General features: G+C 54.5%; 7 protein-coding genes across 7 annotated transcripts; 5 read left to right on the top strand and 2 right to left on the bottom strand.

Annotated features, from left to right (window-relative positions):
- Positions 1-920: 920 nt before the first annotated feature.
- On the top strand, positions 921-2,829 carry G647_01200 (gamma-glutamyltransferase; the record flags this gene model as incomplete). Its single annotated transcript, XM_008724601.1, has 4 exons — positions 921-1,143; positions 1,194-1,362; positions 1,410-2,330; positions 2,403-2,829. The coding sequence occupies 4 exons, from the start codon at positions 921-923 to the stop codon at positions 2,827-2,829; spliced, it is 1,740 nt and encodes a 579-aa protein (XP_008722823.1).
- Positions 2,830-4,290: 1,461 nt separating this feature from the next.
- G647_01199 (uncharacterized protein) lies at positions 4,291-5,901 on the top strand (the record flags this gene model as incomplete). Its single annotated transcript, XM_008724600.1, has 1 exon — positions 4,291-5,901. One exon carries the CDS (start codon positions 4,291-4,293, stop codon positions 5,899-5,901), a length of 1,611 nt encoding a protein of 536 aa, XP_008722822.1.
- Positions 5,902-7,430: 1,529 nt separating this feature from the next.
- On the bottom strand, positions 7,431-8,177 carry G647_01198 (uncharacterized protein; the record flags this gene model as incomplete). The annotated part of the gene is made up of 1 exon (XM_008724599.1): positions 7,431-8,177. The coding sequence occupies one exon, from the start codon at positions 8,175-8,177 to the stop codon at positions 7,431-7,433; it is 747 nt and encodes a 248-aa protein (XP_008722821.1).
- A 443-nt stretch (positions 8,178-8,620) lies between these two features.
- On the top strand, positions 8,621-11,690 carry G647_01197 (uncharacterized protein; the record flags this gene model as incomplete). The annotated part of the gene is made up of 2 exons (XM_008724598.1): positions 8,621-8,816; positions 8,866-11,690. The coding sequence occupies 2 exons, from the start codon at positions 8,621-8,623 to the stop codon at positions 11,688-11,690; spliced, it is 3,021 nt and encodes a 1,006-aa protein (XP_008722820.1).
- A 429-nt stretch (positions 11,691-12,119) lies between these two features.
- On the top strand, positions 12,120-13,288 carry G647_01196 (tRNA (guanine-N(7)-)-methyltransferase; the record flags this gene model as incomplete). Its single annotated transcript, XM_008724597.1, has 3 exons — positions 12,120-12,298; positions 12,419-12,612; positions 12,705-13,288. 3 exons carry the CDS (start codon positions 12,120-12,122, stop codon positions 13,286-13,288), a joined length of 957 nt encoding a protein of 318 aa, XP_008722819.1.
- Positions 13,289-13,403: 115 nt separating this feature from the next.
- G647_01195 (uncharacterized protein) lies at positions 13,404-15,150 on the bottom strand (the record flags this gene model as incomplete). Its single annotated transcript, XM_008724596.1, has 3 exons — positions 13,404-13,700; positions 13,749-14,084; positions 14,146-15,150. The coding sequence occupies 3 exons, from the start codon at positions 15,148-15,150 to the stop codon at positions 13,404-13,406; spliced, it is 1,638 nt and encodes a 545-aa protein (XP_008722818.1).
- Positions 15,151-16,447: 1,297 nt separating this feature from the next.
- Positions 16,448-17,035, top strand: G647_01194 (uncharacterized protein; the record flags this gene model as incomplete). Its single annotated transcript, XM_008724595.1, has 1 exon — positions 16,448-17,035. One exon carries the CDS (start codon positions 16,448-16,450, stop codon positions 17,033-17,035), a length of 588 nt encoding a protein of 195 aa, XP_008722817.1.
- Between the last annotated feature and the right edge of the window lie 2,598 nt (positions 17,036-19,633).

The following is a 19,633-nucleotide window of genomic DNA, read 5'->3' as shown; positions in this document are numbered from 1 at the left end:
ATCATGACTGCGAGGAATCATGACTGCGAGGAATCATGACTGCGAGGAATCATGACTGCGAGGAATCATGACTGCGAGGAATCATGACTGCGAGGCTGCTGTGGCCGTTATCACGTGGATGCCGCCTTGCACTGAGAGGGCCAGCTCCGTCAACCGCGTCGTTTCTTCACCGAGACGCGGATAAATCCGTCCGATACCCGCGCAGCCCAGCCGATAACCGGGGCGATTGGGGCTCGTGGGCTTGGGGAAGCTTTGTGTTTATCAATCTTTATCTCTTGCAAATTTCTGGAGGCGGTGGGCGTACCGAGTCGCTGCTGATATGGTTGGTACATAGCTACAGTACTGTGGATGGAGTACATCTCCCTGGTCTCGCTATGTCTTGTCAGCAACCGATCTTAACCACTTCCACTCCGTCAATAAGTCATCTTAGTCTACTCCGTGTCTGACTTCACCATTCTCCATCTTGTTTGCAATTCTCGTGAGGCTGGACAATTCTTCACTCTTTTGGCGCACATACCCTACATACGCCAAAGACCAGTGGCTGTGATATGCAAGGCCCGGGCGCTCGCGTGCTTCGGCTCCCACTGTACTTGTAACAGAAGGTAGTACGTAACTGGACTGCCGACCGTCCCCTTGCGTCATATTGAACGTCCGATACTACACCGTCCTCTTCCAGGTGCCGACGCTTTGGGCCGGCGTGCCAGAGCTACGTCTTGACTGGAGGGGGAGTGTGATAAGGGCCGGTCACTGGATCCTGCTTTCTGGTTGCATTGAAGGGCCGCTCTTGCTCCTCTAGAGCTTCCTAGTCGGGCTTAACAAGCGACTGATCTGCAATTGCGAAGATGGCGTCGTCACTCTTTAACGGTGCATTCCCTTCACTCTCTGCGTGGGCTACCAAGGCTCTCGGGCATTCCTTCATCATGTTGTCGCTCCTACAGCTGGCGTGTGCCTTCGTTGTGCCGCCGCTGTTACAGCAGGCTGGAGCCAACCCTCTCCCCGCGGTGCGTCAAAGCGATGCGCCAGGCACAATTGGCGCGGTCGCGAGTGAGAGCACCATCTGCAGTGAGATTGGCATCGATCTGTTGCGGCAGGGTGGAAATGCTGCCGATGCGGCAAGTCAACCCGACCCGTCCATGAATGAGAGTGAACATGGTCTAACGTCCTGAAGCTCGTTGGCACCGTCTTTTGCACAGGCATCGTTGGATCCTATCATTCCGGCATTGGCGGAGGCGGTTTTATGATCGTTCGCAGTTCAAATGGCAGCTACGAAGTTATCGACTTCCGCGAGACGGCGCCTGCTGCCGCCTTCCAGGATATGTACAACAACAACACTAATGCGAGCATCTTTGGCGGATTGGCTAGGTACGTTCTTAGACCTGGCTGGAAATTCGACCAGCTAACCTCAACAGTGGCGTACCAGGAGAAGTAAGAGGCCTGGCGCATTTGCATCGGAATTACGGCAAGCTGCCGTGGAAGCGAGTCATGCAGGGGGCGATCAAGACAGCAAGGGAAGGCTGGCAGGTTTCCGAGGATCTTGTGAGGTACATGAAATCGGGGATGGCCTCTGCGGCAGTACCAAACTTCCTGGTCGATGATCCCAACTGGGCCATTGACTTTGCACCGAATGGCACTCTTCTGGGAGTGGGCGACACGATCACGCGGAAAAGATATGCTGATACACTGGAGACGATTGCGGACAAAGGGCCGGATGTTTTCTACAATGGACCCATTGCCGAAGCCACGATTGCGGCGGTACAGGCGGCGAACGGGACCATGACTTTGGAAGATCTGCGCAATTACACCGTCGCCATCCGAGAGACAGCAAACATCACCTATCGCGGCTACCGGTTGTTCAGTTGCAGCGCACCCAGCTCTGGGGAGGTAGCATTGTCCGTGCTCAAAATTCTGGAGCAGTACCCCGATCTCTATCATGCGGGATTGCTCAACCTGAGCACTCACCGATTGGACGAAGCTATCAGATTCGGGTACGGAGAGAGAACCAATCTCGGGGACCCGTCCTTTGTCGGGAACCTGTCAGCATACCAAGACGAGATGCTCTCAGAAGCGACGGCACGCTACATTCGGAACAAGATCTCGGACCACAATACTCTCAATGTCTCGGCGTATGATCCCAGTGGCATTGAGTCGCTCGAGACGCCGGGCACGTCTCACGTAGTCACCGCAGATGCATCAGGGATGGCCATCTCTCTCACTACGACTATCAACTTGTTGTTCGGCTCACAAGTCCTGGTGCCGGAGACTGGAGTGATCATGAACAATGAAATGAACGACTTCTCCATCCCCGGATCTTCGAACGCGTTCGGCTATGTGTAAGTACTCCGTGACATCTGTGCTCGGGGTTACCTGCATTTCCATTCTCTTCAAAGCTGACGACCGATCAGACCCAGCCCTTCCAACTATATTCGACCGGGCAAGCGCCCCCTATCTTCGATCTCGCCCACCATCGCCGAGTTTGCTAATGGAACTCTGTACTACGTCACCGGTGCTGCTGGCGGTTCTCGAATCATCACTGCAACCATCCAAAGCCTCGTGCATGTCTTGGACCAAAACATGACGGCACCCCAAGCACTGGCGCAGCCTCGGCTACACGACCAACTCATTCCCAACCAGGTGGCTTTCGAGTATGCATACAACAACGAGACGGTCGCATTCATGAAATCTCGGGGACATAATGTGACCTGGATTGCACCAGGGCAAAGCTCCGCTCAGAGCATCCGACGGCTGCTGAATGGAACATTCGAGGCTGCTGGTGGTAAGTACAGTCAAGTCGCTATCCTCGCGGGTCTCTGTACGATGACGGCATGCTAACGACGTGTTTGCTTCTTTTAGAGCCTCGACAGAAGAATTCCGCTGGGCTGGCGATATGATCAAGACCATGAAGGAAACACTATCGATTGAGCTTGCCGTCGACTGCGATGCACACATCCCAGATAACACAATACATGCGCCGGTCAACTCGCGAATCGAGTGTGTTTCGTGATGTAATTGACACAACTGAAGCGTCATGGACTCTGACTCGGGAGAGGTGTAGAAGTCCTTCCACACCTGCTGTGCCACTGGAATGTTAGAATAGAGGAGTGCCTTCTTTGCGCGTTCGAGAAGAATGATTGCTTAGCACGCAGTCGGCGGGAGATTCCTTCCCTTTCGGCCTCGTTAGACCATCCATCCCGGCTATTCGGCAGTCGATAGTTTGCAGACAGCGCCGAAAACGGCAGCAGCGGAGTGAACGCCCTTCGGTTTTGGAGGCCTCGTCCGGGTAGAGTTTGTAATCCGCACGGAGTACCTCATTTACCCAAGTACAACCCTGTACAGACAGCCGTGCCGGCCAGCCAGCCAGCCGTTGTCCCATCGTCCCGTTTGACCAGGTGAGGCTCGCGTGCTTCTATGTGGGGTTCACAGCATAAATTTGTGTCAAGCTGCACAAAATCAATGTGCAGCCAGACTCTCTTCGCTGCTGCTCCAACAGCTTCTTGACTGACTGATAACTCCGTCCGCGTACTTGCTTGGTCCTTTCATTCTTGACCTAAAGAAGGCATCCCGAATAGCACTGGCTGGGATCTACAGATCACGTTATCGGCCTCTGCACCGCGTCAAACTGGATCAGCGACAGCAACACGGAAGGTCTGCCACGGGGTCTGCAAGCTGATCTCTGTTAACGGCCATAACCGGCTTTAACTGTTGCAGATCCACCCGGGAATCTCGTTGCCGGCTGGTGGAGAGCAGCCCAACAGGGCGAGAACCAGTTGCCTTGGAGTCTTTGACATGGAGGCTCCGCGGTCGAAGATGCTGGAGGCGTCAGAGGAAGCACAAAGAGTCCGCTGCACAACAATTGAGCGCTACATAAATCCGCATCAAGCCTTCGACCGAGATCATTCGTCTGGCTGCATGGAGGTTCGTTAAACAAATAAACCATTCTTGCTGCCTAGTCTCTTTCTTTCCTTTCTGTACATACGGAGTAGTTCTCCGTGCAATATTGCATTCTCTTCAGTCGATCCTTCAGCCTCCTCCATTCGAGAGCTGTCATCATTGCGCAAGCCACTCCACCCCCGTTTTCGCGAGCTTACGGGCTTCCTGCTGACCTCCCGATTCGAATCTGACACGCCGAATCTGGAAGGCTTGGCCCCGCAAAAGTGCCTAAGATTCCTAGTGACTCGAATCCTGCCAGTTGGTACGTGCGCCTCTCATTACATCTCCTGCTTCAGACACTTCAAGCACATTTCAGCGACCGGTTTGCACTGTGAACTGACAGGATGGGCGCTCTCAGAGTACATGGCGGCAGACTCGCCGCGACCTGTCCCGGGCGACGACAAGAATCTCGAACGGGACGGCGCAGACACCAGCACTCACTCGACATCGCTTTCCGAGAAAGAACGAGAACTTGAACGAGAACGCGAACGACACATCGATCCCGACATAGAACACGGCCTCCCCGTGGTTGATGTGGCTCAAGATGCAGACGAGAAAACAGCCGGCGAAACAACCATCACCCATGACGAAAACATTGTGGACTGGGACGGACCCGACGACCCCGAGAAAGCGCTGAACTGGACCGAGAGGAAGAAATGGAGCAACGTCGCGATCATCTCCAGTGTGACATTCTTGACGCCTCTGGCGTCGTCGATGGTCGCACCCGCCACACCGTTGGTCATGGAGGAGTTTAACTCCTCGAATACGACTATCGCGAGCTTCATTGTCTCCATCTACATCCTTGGCTACGCCCTGGGTCCCCTGTTTCTGGCACCGTGCAGCGAGATCTGGGGTAGGCTATACGTGTACCACGTGTGTAACTTCATGTTCGTCATCTGGACCATGGGCTGCGCCTTGGCCCCTGACATGGCTTCCCTGCTGGTGTTCCGTCTGCTAGCAGGCATTGCTGGAAGCTGTCCTCTCACCATCGGCGGCGGCTCCATAGCAGACCTGATTGTCCAGGAAAAGCGTGGTGCAGCAATGGCCATTTTCGCGCTGGGACCTCTCATGGGCCCCGTCATCGGCCCGGTGGCAGGAGGGTACCTGGGCCAAGGTGCAGGTTGGCGCTGGATCTTCTGGCTCATCACCATCGCCGGTGGCATTGCGTTGACCTTTTCGGTCATCTTCATGCGCGAGACTTACGAACCCGTTTTGCTGGAGCGCAAGGCCAAGCGACAGCGGAAACAGACCGGCAACCCGAACCTGCGGTCGAAGCTCGATCAGCAGATCCCCATGCGCGCCTTCTTCACGAGAGCCCTCATCCGGCCCTCGAAGATGCTCGTCCTCTCGCCCATTGTGCTGTCCCTCTCGGTGTACATGGCCGTCGTGTACGGGTACCTTTACCTGCTCTTCACCACGCTGACCCTGGTCTTCGAAAACAACTACCACTTCAGCCAGGGCGCCGTGGGGTTAAGCTTCCTAGGCATCGGGATCGGCTCCTTGTTCGGTCTGGTCATCTTCGGCGCCCTCTCCGACAAGACGGTGAAGAAAATGTCTGCCAAGGGAGAAATGAAGCCAGAGTACCGGCTACCGCCTCTCATTCCTGGTAGCTTGATCATACCCATCGGTCTGTTTTGGTACGGCTGGTCTGCCGACAAGCAGATCCATTGGATCATGCCCATCATTGGGACTCTCTTTATCGGCCTGGGCCTTCTAGCGACCTTCATGCCCATCCAGACGTATCTGGTCGACGCCTACCCCATCCATGCCGCTTCGGCCATCGCGGCAAACACGGTTCTCCGGAGCTTGATGGGTGCTTTCCTCCCATTGGCAGGACCAGACATGTACGCGGCTTTAGGTCTGGGATGGGGCAACTCGTTGCTCGCTTTCATCGCCCTGGCAATGTCGCCCCTGTCGTGGATATTCTTCAAGTACGGCGAGCATATTCGGAACAAGTACCCCGTGAAGTTGTGATTGTCGGTTTCTGGTTGGCAAAGAGCATGGCGTATCCAGGATATGCATATGGATTGGGATGCGGACACTTACATACATGGGCATAGACACGAGCATGGGCGTGGGCATGAACATAGTCATTTGCATTTGGCGGCGTTCATACAGTGAGCATATCAAGAATTAGGGGTCTTTGAGGCAGAGCGAGGAAAACAGTATAGAGAACAAAGCTCTTCAGACTGGAAAAGACAAACTGTACGTGTACGTGTAAGTGTGGATGACTCCTTCTTGGTCCATGTTCGACTTCTCGACACCCTTAATCACCGATTCGAATACATGTCCTACCACGTCTTTCTTGGCCGTCGTAAATGACCACGCACAGCGCTCGCGCTCTCGCTCCACGCTCACCATGCGTGGCCTCATTCTGGGCACGCCCAAAGACCGGGGGAATCATAGAACCAGGCAGCCAGTCACGCGCACCCAACTGTCAGCGTCCGAGTTGCGCAAGGTGGCGTGGCGGGCGCGCGTGGGGAGGATACAAGCAGAAGCGCAAGTGAGGGGCACCTGACGAAAGTCTAGTACTCCGTACATGGACTTATATACAGTACGACCTCCAGACACGGGCAGTCAGTCACTTAGCTACCTACCTACCCACCCACCTACTCGTTCGCTCACGCACGCACTCACCGATTCACACGGTGTCGACTCTGAAAATCGACCGACTCCAAACTACCTACCTGCCTACCTGACCGAGTTGACTCTCCGCCGTACACTCTGCTCGCGGTTCTCCGTACGTCAGGTCCGGTCCGCTCCATACTTAGTTGCCGTCCGTGTTTATCTTGTGTTGCGTTGCGGATGAACTGACACTCTCCGACCAGGACGAGCGCCAGGGCGTAATTACAGCCTCATTTCGGGTCCAGTCTACGAGTACAGACTCTCTCTCTCACTGCGTACCTCTTCTCTTCGCCGACCGATCGGAAAAGACAGAGCAGAGCAGACCAGAATGTCTCACAACGGGTGTCCGAAATGCGGCGCTACCATCTCCTCGGGGAGTAAGAGTTGTGGTTCCTGTGGCGCGGTGAGTGCCTCATGAGTCCTGTCTGTATTTACTTGCGCTGTATACCTGGGTTGCTTCTGTAGTGGTGTTTGGGGAGTATTAGGGACTCGACCTCACTCGACTTGACTCGACTCGACTCAGCTCGACTAGAGTGTTTGTGATGTGGCGCTGAGGCCGATATGGAGAGGATGGGTGGACGAAGATCGTCATTTGGGTGTATATTGAAGAAGAGACATGCTGACGATTGTTTGCTTACAGACTTGCCCGCGATGAACGGCTTCGCGAAGATTGCTGATGGGGCAGACCGGACCGCAGTTGAACAACTTGAGGCGATCGGTTTCCGCCGGGAGAATATTGTTTTTGACTTCTTGCTATGAGTCACTCTTTTGAACAAACCACCAAGGAGAGGGCCATGCGGAGTAGCCGAAATGCAGACGCCAAGTAATGTTGAATGGTTTTATTACCAAATTCGGCTCGACTGTCGTGCAGCTCTCGTCTATGCCGGAATGACCTTCTCGAAGAATGCGAGCATATCTCTCAGCTCGGCCGAGTTGGTCGAGTGACCCATTCCCTGGTATACGTGTCCGTCGATGTTCTCTCGATCCACCCATTTGATCAGGTCTTCATTACCCTGGATGAACATCTTCAATGGAACGAGCATGTCCATTGTGCCATGGACGTAGAACCATTGCTTTGCATCCTTCTCATTCGCTCCGACCGCCCGCTCATTCCGCAGCTCCGCGATTCGGTCGCGTAGAGGGAGATAGCCTGACAGGCAGAGGACGCCTGCCACCTTGTTCCTCAGTCGTCCGGTGAGACCCCAAACCAGACTGACGGCACAGCCTTGGCTGAATCCACCGACGAGGATTCTCTCCGGGGGTGTGCCGTTTTCTATTTCTTGCTCCACCAGTTGATCTAAGACGTCCACACTTCTCATGATACCTGCCTCGTCGTCCGGGGCATCTTCCTCTGCCACTTCGCCTGGGACCCAGGGTTTCATAGCATTAGGCAATGCTCGGGGCACATACCAGGCCCGGGTCATGGCCTCTTGGTTGTGCGGAGCGTAAGGCAGGACCCACTTCAGATATTGCATCTTGTGGTAGAACTGGAATTGTTGCGCCAGGCCCAGTGGTAGGCCGTCCGCGTCGTCTCCATAACCATGTAGGAAGATCAGTGTCGCAGGACGGGCAGTAGAGGAGATATCAGCCGTGGGAGGCACGATGTAGGGTGGCTTTTCGGACATGCTGGTGGTCGCCGTCCGCTGATGAACATGCGTTACGACGATGGCCAGAGATGTTCGAGCCGCTACGGTCAGCAAATGAAGGCAGTCAGGTCGATCTCTGAAGGGTGAGTCTTCAGCTGTATTGTACGCAGAGAACGGCCATACGCTACACCCGAGAGACCGGAGATTCACTTCACATCATCGCGCTTCGGAAATCTTGAGGAGTTGCAATGCTCCGTCGACAGCCGGACCGGCACAACTGTTGAGGCTTCGCGAGGGGAAGCAGACTCTGGCGGGCTTTCGCATCCAAAGATGCCATCCGATGGCATTAATACTTTACCGTACTCTATACGTCCAAGTATTCGGCCGCCAGCTGCAAGCGTGGGGTCTTGATGAATTTCTATGAGCCTCGGAATGTATTCCTACATTCTTCTTGAGTTGGCGTTCAGCACCGTCAGGAGACAATGAAGAGCCTCAAGAGAGGCCTAGCCGCTGATCCGAGTGCCGCCAATATCTCCACCAAGGTCTACATCAGATCGACAAAGAGCGGCAGAGTCCAGAAGATCGTGAGAGAACAATATTTGCGAAAAGACATCCCCTGCTCTTCGCAGCTATGCACGACATGCGCTTCGACTGCGGCCGCCAGCGCCAATGGACTAGGTAGGTCTTCCCCCAAACGCAAGTGTCACGACTCTAACGAGTGCTTCAGTCCCCAAGTTCGTTCTCTCAAAGCGGCCGAGCGCCACGAAAGTCTTCCCGAATGGCCACTACCTCATCCCGGACACAAATGTCCTGCTCAGTGGAATGGATCTCTTCGAAGAGTCCAATCATTTCCGCGATACCATCATTCTGCAGACGGTGCTGGAAGAGTTGAAGAATAGGAGCCTTCCTCTTTATAACAGACTAATGTCGTTAACGCAGTCCGAGGACAAGCGGTTCTATCTCTTCTTCAATGAGTTCCGTTCCGAAACGGCGGTCCGACGAGCGGATGGCGAGACTGTCAATGATCGAAACGACAGAGCCGTAAGGAAAGCCGCGGCGTGGTACACGACTCATCTGGCCCAGCTCACAAAGAAGCCTCCCACCATTGTGGTGATCACGAATGACCAGGAAAACCGAAAAAGAGCGAAGGCAGAGCATATAAATGCGGTTTCACTGCGGGAGTATGTCGGAGGCCTGGAGGATGCCGATCGGTTGCTTGACATGGTTAGTCAAAGTGCTGAGAGCCAGGAAGCTCGAGCAGTGCAAAGCGAAATGATCTATCCGGAATATTACTCGATGTCGAGAATGATGACGGGCATCAAAGCCGGAACACTGCATCAAGGGGTCTTCAACGTGTCTACTTACAATTATCTTGAAGGAACGGTCAAGGTGCCGGCTTTCGAAAAACCGTTGCTGATTCTTGGGAGGGAGAGCAGCAATCGGTCAGTGTCAGGCGACGTGGTCGTGGTCGAACTCCTGCCCAAGGAGCAGTGGAAAGCACCGTCTACTCAAATTCTCGACGAGGAGACCGTCAACAAGGACGACAACCCCGAAGATGAAGAACAAGAAGAAACCGTCGTTACCGAGAACGAGAGACGAGCCCTTCAGGAAGAAGTTCGACGCGCTCACACCGCAGGAGGAGAGATAAAAGCCCAGCCCACTTGCAGAGTGGTGGGTATCATGAGGAGAAACTGGAGACAACTTGTTGGAACAATCGATGCCGCTTCTGGGACGTCTGGGAACCGGCAGACTACCGTCTTTCTTGTCCCGATGGACAAGCGCATTCCTAAGATACGCATTCGAACTCGCCAGGTCGATGAGTTGGTTGGCAAGCGTATCCTTGCCACTATCGATGCATGGGAACGAGATACGAGGTATCCAGTTGGCCACTACATTCGCTCGCTGGGTGAGCTGGAGACTAAGGAGGCTGAGACCGAAGCATTACTTCTCGAGTACGACGTCCAGTATCGACCGTTCCCAAAAGCGGTTTTGGATTGCTTGCCTGCAGAAGGACACGATTGGAAGGTCCCAGCCGAATCTTCAGATCCAGGGTGGAAGGGTCGGAAAGATCTTCGGCACCTGCTTGTCTGCTCCATCGATCCACCCGGATGTCAGGATATCGATGACGCCTTGCACGCTAGACCACTGCCAAACGGAAACTTTGAGGTTGGCGTCCACATTGCGGATGTCTCTCACTTCGTCAAGCCCAATAACGCGATGGATGATGAAGCTTCTGCTCGAGGCACAACCGTGTATCTCGTCGACAAGAGGATCGACATGTTGCCACCGCTGCTGGGCACCGACTTGTGCTCTCTCAAGCCGTACGTTGAGAGGTACGCCTTTTCCACGCTTTGGGAGATCACTCCCGATGCTGAAATCGTGTCTTCGTCCTTCACCAAGTCTGTCATCCTGTCTAAAGAAGGCTTCTCATACGAGCAAGCTCAGAAGCGGATAGATGATCCAAATGCCACAGATCCGCTCACTGAGGGCATGAGGGCTCTGCTGTCTTTGTCCCAGAAGTTACGTCAGAAACGAATGGATGCTGGCGCATTGAACCTGTCAAGCCCAGAAGTCAGAATTGAAGCCGACAGCGAGTCTTCGGACTCTTTGGCCGACGTCAAGACGAAAGCACATCTGGCCACCAACTCACTTGTTGAGGAATTTATGCTTCTAGCCAACATTACGGTGGCACAAAAGATACAGGCTGTCTTCCCTCAAACTGCTTTACTGCGACGACATGCTGCACCACCAGCCACGAATTTCGCAGACCTTAGCGAGCAGCTGAAACGCATGCGCGGTTTGGAGCTGGATGTATCAAGCTCCAAGGCACTTGCAGATTCTTTGGATCGCTGCGTCGATCCCAAACATCCTTTCTTCAACACGTTGATTCGAATTATGGCAACTCGATGCATGACTTCGGCCGAGTACTTCTGCAGCGGATCTCATGCGGAACCTGAGTACCGACATTATGGTTTGGCTAGCGAGATATACACCCACTTTACGAGCCCTATTCGAAGATACGCCGACTTGCTAGCTCACCGCCAGTTGGCTTACGCAATCGGCTACGACGGTCAAGGCAGCGAGATTGTTGACTATGACCTACGTAACAAGGGCAAGCTAGAACGAGTGTGCCAGAATCTGAACTTCAGACACCGCAATGCTCAGTTGGCGGGCCGCGCGAGCATTGAATACTATGTCGGACAAGCGCTCAAGGCTCGAGCAGAGAAATCCCCTGCCACTCCAATCGATATCGATGGGTATGTGATGCGAGTGTTTGAGAACGGAATCGTGGTCTTTGTCCCGCAATTCGGAATAGAAGGGCTTGTCCGGCTCGATGATTTCCAGCTGAAGTCCGGGGAGGCACGACAGAGGGAAAGCAATTTCAATGCTGATGCATACCAACTCACAGTGTTCGAGAGAGGCCACGAGCAGGATGGTGTCACGGTAGAGTTGTTCCAGCAGGTCAAGGTGCGAGTGAGCTCGGAAGAGAAAGGCGGCGCGCGAGAGAAGGGAAAGAGGAGAGTCCGGATCGTAGTGTTGTCTGGCTCGTAGAAAGGAATAGACGATAGCAGACGACAAGATGGTGCAGTACTGTCGATGGACAGCTGGAATACTGCTGCCACGAGGGGCTGTCCTTGCCAATGAGAAGGACGGTTCTAGTTCCAATACAAGGTGTGTTCTTTTCGCCGGCAGGTGTTTTGTTCCACCAACAATGCGAATATGGACTCTGCTTGACCAGAGACTCACAGTCGACTAATTTTCAGGACACCTATCCAGGACACCATTCCACCTGACTGGCTTGTGTCCCTGCATGTATAATACTCGGTATCAAGCTTCGTAAAGTGCAAAACTCCGCCAAGCACGCTTTGAACCATCCACTGCCTTTCTGCTCTCTCCACACGAAGCCATTAAATATGTACTTCAACCCACCAAAACCCTGACACCACGAATCGTTCACGGCTGTCGTCGCCATCCAACACCATGGTCGGACCTCCAAACAAGCGGCAGAAACGCGAAGAGTACAAAAAGACCCAAGGGGGCTTCAAGACAGGAGGAGCAAACGGCCGCCCTGCAAGCGAGCAGCAGATCAAATTACCCAAGAAAAAGTTCTACCGACAACGAGCTCATGCAAACCCTTTCTCAGACCATGCTTTGGCGTAGTAAGTCCCCCCCCCTTCCCCCCTTGCCCGGATGGCCATTCCTTCCTTCCCTCTCTGGTTGGTTTTAGCGGGCGTGCTGTCGATGGCGCCGGAAAATGCTAACTGCCTTTGATATCAAAGCCCCGCGAGTCCTGCCGACATGGACTGGACGAGTCACTATCCGGCCTTTGTGAGCACTCCAAGTCCGGGTCGGACTGAAAGCGGTGGGACACCACCCAGCATGACGCGGAGTGTTGAAATCGCAGATATCGGCTGTGGCTTTGGCGGCCTGCTCGTCGCCCTGGCACCTCTCTTTCCGGAGACGTTAATGCTCGGTTTGGAATTCCCCCCTTTTCCCAACCCGCCTGTCTACGCGTTCGCTGGGTTTGGATCACTGCTGACAGAGTACTCTCTATGAGCGCGGCAGGCATGGAACTACGAATCCAAGTCACAAACTACGTGATTGATAGGATCGCCGCGCTTCGAGCGCAGAATTTGCAGCAATCGGCTGCCGCCGACGACGACGACGACGACGACGATCAGGACCAAAATCAGAAGAACCCCGCCGCCGCCGCCAGCCTGTACCAGAACATCTCGGTGCTGCGGACCAACAGCATGAAGTTCCTGCCCAATTATTTCACGCGGGCCCAACTGGCCAAGATCTTCCTCTGCTTCCCGGACCCGCACTTCAAGCAGCGGAAGCACAAGGCGCGCATCGTCTCGGCCCAGCTGAACGCCGAGTACGCGTACGTGACGAGGCCCGGGGGTCTGGTCTACACGATCACGGACGTCGAGGAGCTGCATCAATGGATGACCAAGCACTTTGACGGCGACGAGGCCGGTGACGCCAGAGAATTGTGGGAGCGCCTGTCGCCGGAAGAGCTCGAGGCGGATCCGTGCGTCAAGATCATGAGCGAGGAAACGGAGGAGTCCAAGAAAGTGACTAGGAACGGGGGGAAGAAGTTCATTGCCGTCTTTCGAAGGAAGAATGATCCCGAGTGGCCTGGCTGACTCGACTGGACAAGGGAAAGGGGGGCTCTACACAACTACAGCCACACGAGGAGAGGAAGAAGCATGTTCATGTAAAATCTTCTTGCCTGCCCCGACCAGTTTAGAGAGGAATCAATCAGATCTCAGCCTTCTTCTGCTGGCCTCCGCCCAACGTGTCATCGCTAGACCGGTCGACACCGCCCCCCTCACCTTCCGCAGGCGCCATCCCGACAATCTCCCCTGCTTTGAGAGCGTCAATGTCAATCTGAGGCCCGGTATAGTTCTTCCGACCGTCGATGACCCATTGCATTGTGGAGATTACCAATACGATTGCAAACGCTGCAACGCAATAGTTCATGTTACTGCCAGTCACGTCTTTCTCCGGCGGGAACATGAACAGCACGGTGGTGAGAATGACATATGCGATTCCGATCTGAGAATGTCAATGTGAAATCCTCGTCTCTATCGGCAGAATGCTTACCAGGTTGCAGGTCCAGCCTAGCCAGGTGGGAAGGACGAATGGACGGGAGGCTGGCAGCATCCGTCGACCTCGAAGACAGTTGATTGCCGGAGGAATGGCGTACGTGACTCCCAAAGCAACCACCGACGCTGAAACTATGGCGTTGAACGCGCTGCTGGAACCGAGGAAGATGCATCCGAAGATGATGACCAGGATCGTCGTCAGCCAGAGCGCGTTGAGAGGAACCTGTAGTCGTCCGTCAACTTTGGCGAAGAAGCGACTGGCGGGTAGCCCTCCATCTCGGGCGAAGGCGTACACCATCCGACTGCTCGTCGTCATGATGCTGACTGCGGCAAACTGGGGAGGATAAGTTAGCGCCACTTTCGCTCGTTTCAGGGCGACAGATCATGCAACCTACCAACAAGCAGACAAGAGGAAACATCAACAGACACACCGATCCGGCCTTGTTCGAGGTCGCGTCATAGAAGATTTGCAACATTGGGCCGGCTGCTGAGCTGATGACAGCCTCCACATCCTTTGCGACGAACAGGAGAACGCTCAAATAAATAAAGCCGGTGAAGACGCCGATGAGAACGCAGCCGATCATGATCCTAGGGCCTACGACCGTCGGATCTCCCACCTCTTCAACACAATGCGCGACTGCATCGAAGCCAGTCAGACCGAGACCTCCCTGCAATAGGCCGAGGAGCCAAGCAAGCCCATCTGGCCACCCGGTCTCGTTGATAAATGTTCGGTAGACAAAGTCTCCTCCTTGATAATTTGGCGATGAACAGGCAAGAACGGTGATGGAGATGACCACCCAACCGGTGAGCGACCAGATCAAGGCGGCCTTGTTGACCAGTGGGAGCAGCCTGGTGATAAACGCATTTACTGCGAACGCGAAGAGATTATAGCCGATGTAAATCAAGAACTGGTGCCAACGATGCGACTCGTAACCTGGTGAGCAGAGCGCTATGATTCCAATGATCAGTTGACTTCCCAACAGCCCAGCGGTGGCTGTCAAGGCGACCCAGCCGGCAGTGTTGATCCAGCCAGTGATCCAAGACAGCAACGGCACCCATCGTTTCCAGCTGATGACCGCCACCCAATGGTACTGCCCACCCGCCGTCGGGTACGCCGACAGGAACTCGGCCAAAGACGCTGCAAGACTCAGATTGCAGATACCGGCAACAACGAGACCCCAGATGACCGCGTCTGGACCACCACTGGGCAAAGCCAGTGACATGCTAGCACCAAGGGCGGTCCAGGAGTTCAGGATCGCAAAGGCCAGCCCCAGCATCGACAAGAAGGAGAAATTCCGCTGCAACTCTTGCTTCACACCAAGCCCCGCCAGCATGGCAGCATCGTCCTGGATACTCGTCCTCCGCCGCCCGGTGCTCGATCGTCGTCGTGATCCAGCCATTTTGCTGTGTTATAAGGCGTCGATATGTAGATGAGTGTCCTCAGAGGGGAGGAGCGAGCAGATTGCTTCGAGAGGAGGGATGGAGGGAAGCGAGATAGGGCGTGGCACGCTTTCAACAACTCCATAAGCAGCCTACGTCAGCGATGGGGGATAGATCAGTCAGTCACCTATTGGTCACGGTGGTTTCCGTGTCTCTACTAGAGAAGGGTCTCGTGCTCGGTCAAGGGACGCGAGATTGCACGCATTCGCAGGCCCAGCGACCGAGGACGATCTGGACGATCGCATGCGCATATGCGGTCATGGTCGACTTTTGCCTCGAAACAGCAACTGTAAGCCGGAAAGTGGACGAGCGATTGACCCGCCTGATTTGTGGGAGGAATTGATCTTCTGAGCTCCAACGAGTCGCGTTGAATGTGGCGTTGCATCACATGGAGCCAAAGCTTGAAGAAGGAGCCAAGTTCAACGTTGAACCCCGGATTCGCCGCTGCAATGGGGGCCAATGATGTCACGCACATTCGCTGGTGGGTGCTGTTGCCATTACCTAAATATTCACCCGTCGCTCCATCGCGCTTCAATACGCCTGCCTGACGCCTGACCGCCAATTGAATGTCCCCAACTACTAAACGTGAGATTGCCCGGGGGATTCTTTCGCTTCGATGGGATCTCCTTTCCACCACGAGCGAGGCTCTCAGCGTGGTTGATACGATGCACAGTACGAGTTACCTCGTACAAGGATGGCACATGCGAACTAAGCGCGGCTCGGATCAGCAGCCTCGGTTGCCGATGACAATGACGTATCGTGATCGATGCCCTCCTTACCCAGTACTCAGCCTTATCAGTGGCCATTCACGCATTCAAGTAACTCTCAGCCTTACACGGAGTGGCCAGTGCAGCGAAAGCGACCATCAGGCATTCAGCCCGCATTTGCTGCTGAGACGCGGTGAACAGAGTCCAGAGAAATTGCACTCGCTGCCACTCCCGTTCCTTCGTGCATGCAAGGTCAAGACCATTTGAAGAACAAAGAACCTCGAACACCATCTGATCTGAGTGTCACTGACCACCACTAACGATGCAGGGGATGCTAAACTTGGAAACACCAACAAAGGCCTCAGGGCGTATTTCATTGTCCAGAAGCCGTTTCCCTCCCAGGTTTGTTTGTCTTCGGGCACCCCCAAAGTCGTGCCAAAATCTACAGGTCGCCCACGGTCCAGTTATGTCGTCCACTTCATTTCCGATCCGCCACCAGCAGCAGCAACCAACCGAATCAACCACCTCCAGCTCAAATTCCTAGGAAGCAATGTGCGAATCCCACACGATCTTCCATCTCTGTGGTCACGTCAACATCAAGACCATCGTCCAATGCGCTGACATCATAGACAAATTGCTGGTTTCGGGGACATCCATCGCATCCAACCACCAAGTATGCCAAGACGACGTCAGCGACAACGTCCATGTCTTTCCGGGCATTTGTACCAGGTGCATGGCTACCGGCGTCATCGGCGACGTGATGGACGTACCGGGCGTGAAGCTCGAGGTGATGAAGGCATGGGAGTCGCAAAGGAAGCGGATGTCGGCGACCGGTAGCAACAAAAACATCGACACTGTCGACACGGGAGACGGTGAGGCCGACAAGATCAGAGAATGCGAAACCCTCGAAAGGATCTCGCTCCCGGACAATGTGAGCACTTCGGCCGTGGACCGTGCAGGGGCTTTTAGTTCCTCGACTCCAGCGACAAGCAGTGTCTCGAGTTCGACGTGCCGTGAGCCAAGCCCAGCGTCGACGCCAGACTTGAGCCAGATCAAGGCCCGAGTGATGGCATTGAGGGCCCGAGCTGAACGGCTTGTTATGAAGATTCGCGCCCACAATCTCCCCAAGTTGGGCTAACTTTTGCTTTTGCTTCTGTATTTGTATTTGAACTTTACTTACATGCATGCGTGTATATGCGGTACCATCCAAGGGAGCGAATCGGCGTACGGGCGTTACAACGGGCAGTTCAAAAGATGAAGGAGTCTTGAAGGGCGTGGTGTATCACCACCGCTGTCACATTTACTATACTGTCACTATCATTGTAGAACCGTGGATGGGTGAGGAATAGTGGTACATCGTGGGAGCTATGAGGTATTTGATACATGACACTTGATACTACAGTAGCTGCAGACGATACATATCAATCTATAGTCTAAAACACTCTTACAAATCCACTTCACTGTCATGATTCCTGGCGTCATGGCGGCCCAGAGGAGGCTTCAGTCGTGGAGACAGGCGCGGATATGATAAGAGACGCGCACCTCAATGGGGGTGCAGCTTCTCGAAAAATTCGTGCTCTATAGATTCGAAGGGTCGGTTGCCGAGCACCTATCTGGCCTGATGCTGCTGCTGCTCCAGCCGCCGTGACCGCCGTACGGATGTCCCTTGGACTGTTCGCGCGGCGGCGCTGGCTGTTGTGGTTCTGGAGGCTTCTAGCATCGCCAGCATAGAGTGACAGATAGCGACATTCGTGGATCGGTACGTTGTCAAGCATGCCCAGCCAATCCATCTCACTGTCAGGAGGCATCTCGAGAGGTAGATCGTCCTGCCGTTCTATTTCCGGCGTCGGACGCTAGCCTCAACCTGTCGCCTTGCTCGAGCATTTCTCACAGAGGCATGCCGAACCCCCTTGTCATCACGCCTGTGACTAGATCCATGGGGGTTGCGGCCGTCGTCTTTCGCCACCGCTTCAGGCAGGGAGATGTACATCCTGTTCATTGCGGGACAACGACGTGGCAGGCGAGCTGCGGGCCGGGCGCGGTCTCGAAACTTGCGCGCCGATCTGGTTGCCGCAGAGGAGGTGCGACGCGGATTTGGTGAAGATGCCGGCAGAAGGGAGGACACGCATCATGTGGACTATCGCCTGGGGCTATCAAACTCAACTCGGTCTTGGGAAGAGACAGGGTTAAGGGGCCGTATGCGGGGTGAGATATAGAGAAATATGGATAGTTAGACAAAAAGAGTGACGGTTACTCACCCGAGACCAGCTCGTCGGCGCCATTTATAGCCGCTAGACCTCTGAGGGTGGTATCCTCGTCCACGATATTGGATATGTTCAGTTGCCCGGCGGTGACGGCCGCCGGGGGTATCATTGCCAGCCCATGCTTGATGTGCTTCGTGTTCAGAGTCCCGAGCGCCGTGATCGCTGGAATGCAACCTTCAGCACAAAGACTCCTGGAGATTGTCAACGGCGAGGTCGGTGCCTTGAGCCGAGATACATCTCGTGCAAGGTGGTCGCTAAAGCGAATGCCGCCGCCTGTGTTGCGACAAGGTCATCGCATCGTACTCCATGAGAGATCGTGTCGAGCCTTGCCTTGGCTGTGGGAAGCTGGCGTGGAAGCCATGCTGACGTCAATCCGTCAGTGAAAACACTGTTCGTGAGAATGAATGAAGAGAGAGACGGAAATTTGGAGACATGGCGCAGTTTCTCTCCCGGCCTAGCGAGCAAGAGGCGTAGCATAATTTCCGCCTTGTCGCCAGGCAAGCCGACATGTCCGCACAGAGGGACTGAGGAGAGCTTGACTGATGCTCATGACGCGGCGATGGTCTTGACGGACGTACGGGCGCCAAAATGGAGGGTGAAGGGCGGAAGATCGAATACCTTCATAGGCTGAATGGCATACTGGAATTCCCAGTTTCTTGTAGGTCCACCTGATTTCCATTGTGAATCCGTGGCCAAGTCCCACGCGCCGCTCTTCGATCATCTCTTGCGCAATTGAAATAGGGACACTGCTTCTACAAGCTAGTGGCAGTCATGCAGAGAGCCTGTCGTGGACCGTTGATCAGGAGAAGTCTGGCTCAGAATACTTTCGGCCCACCGAGATCAACCACAACGGCTGATAGTCAAAATTCAGTGTATGCGGGCTCAATCAACCACCCGTGCGGTTGGCTGACGGTATCGGCGGTATCGGCGTGAAAGGCATCCTTGCTAGGAAGGTTGTCTCATCGACTATCCCTTCTCCTACTCCACGGCAGTAGTGATAGGCTCTGAAATGAACGCCACCTCTCAGTTCCGTTCTTCAGACCCTACATGGCGTGCGGGTGCCAACTCTCCTCTGGCCTACCACGGTTCCCGCTCAGACTCAGAACCCTTGTCATCCCCAGCTGTGACAGATAACGAGCGTGACGCCGACGACCCCGACAGCTCCCATGCGAGGAAGGATCTGGTGCATTTCTGGAGAACTTGTCGTTTGATTGGCCAAGATCTACAACAAATCATGAATCCGCGCAACGATCTCGACCCAGCAGAGCTGCCTCAGGGTGAGCTTGGGCGGTAACCAGTTCTTGCCAGTACTGTCAAGTACCGGTGTGTGGTGAGTGCGCCGTCTCTGGCTCGACATAGATCGCATGGTATTCCTGAAGAGCGCCTTGAGAGGTGAGGCAACCCAGTTAATCATGATTGGCACCTGTTATGTGCGTGAATTGAAGGACGGGAGACGCATTCAATAAGGGATT

This window comes from Cladophialophora carrionii (assembly GCF_000365165.1).
Source record: "Cladophialophora carrionii CBS 160.54 unplaced genomic scaffold supercont1.1, whole genome shotgun sequence".
Classification (NCBI taxonomy): Eukaryota; Fungi; Ascomycota; class Eurotiomycetes; order Chaetothyriales; family Herpotrichiellaceae; genus Cladophialophora; species Cladophialophora carrionii.
This window is presented reverse-complemented; position numbering and strand designations above follow the sequence as displayed.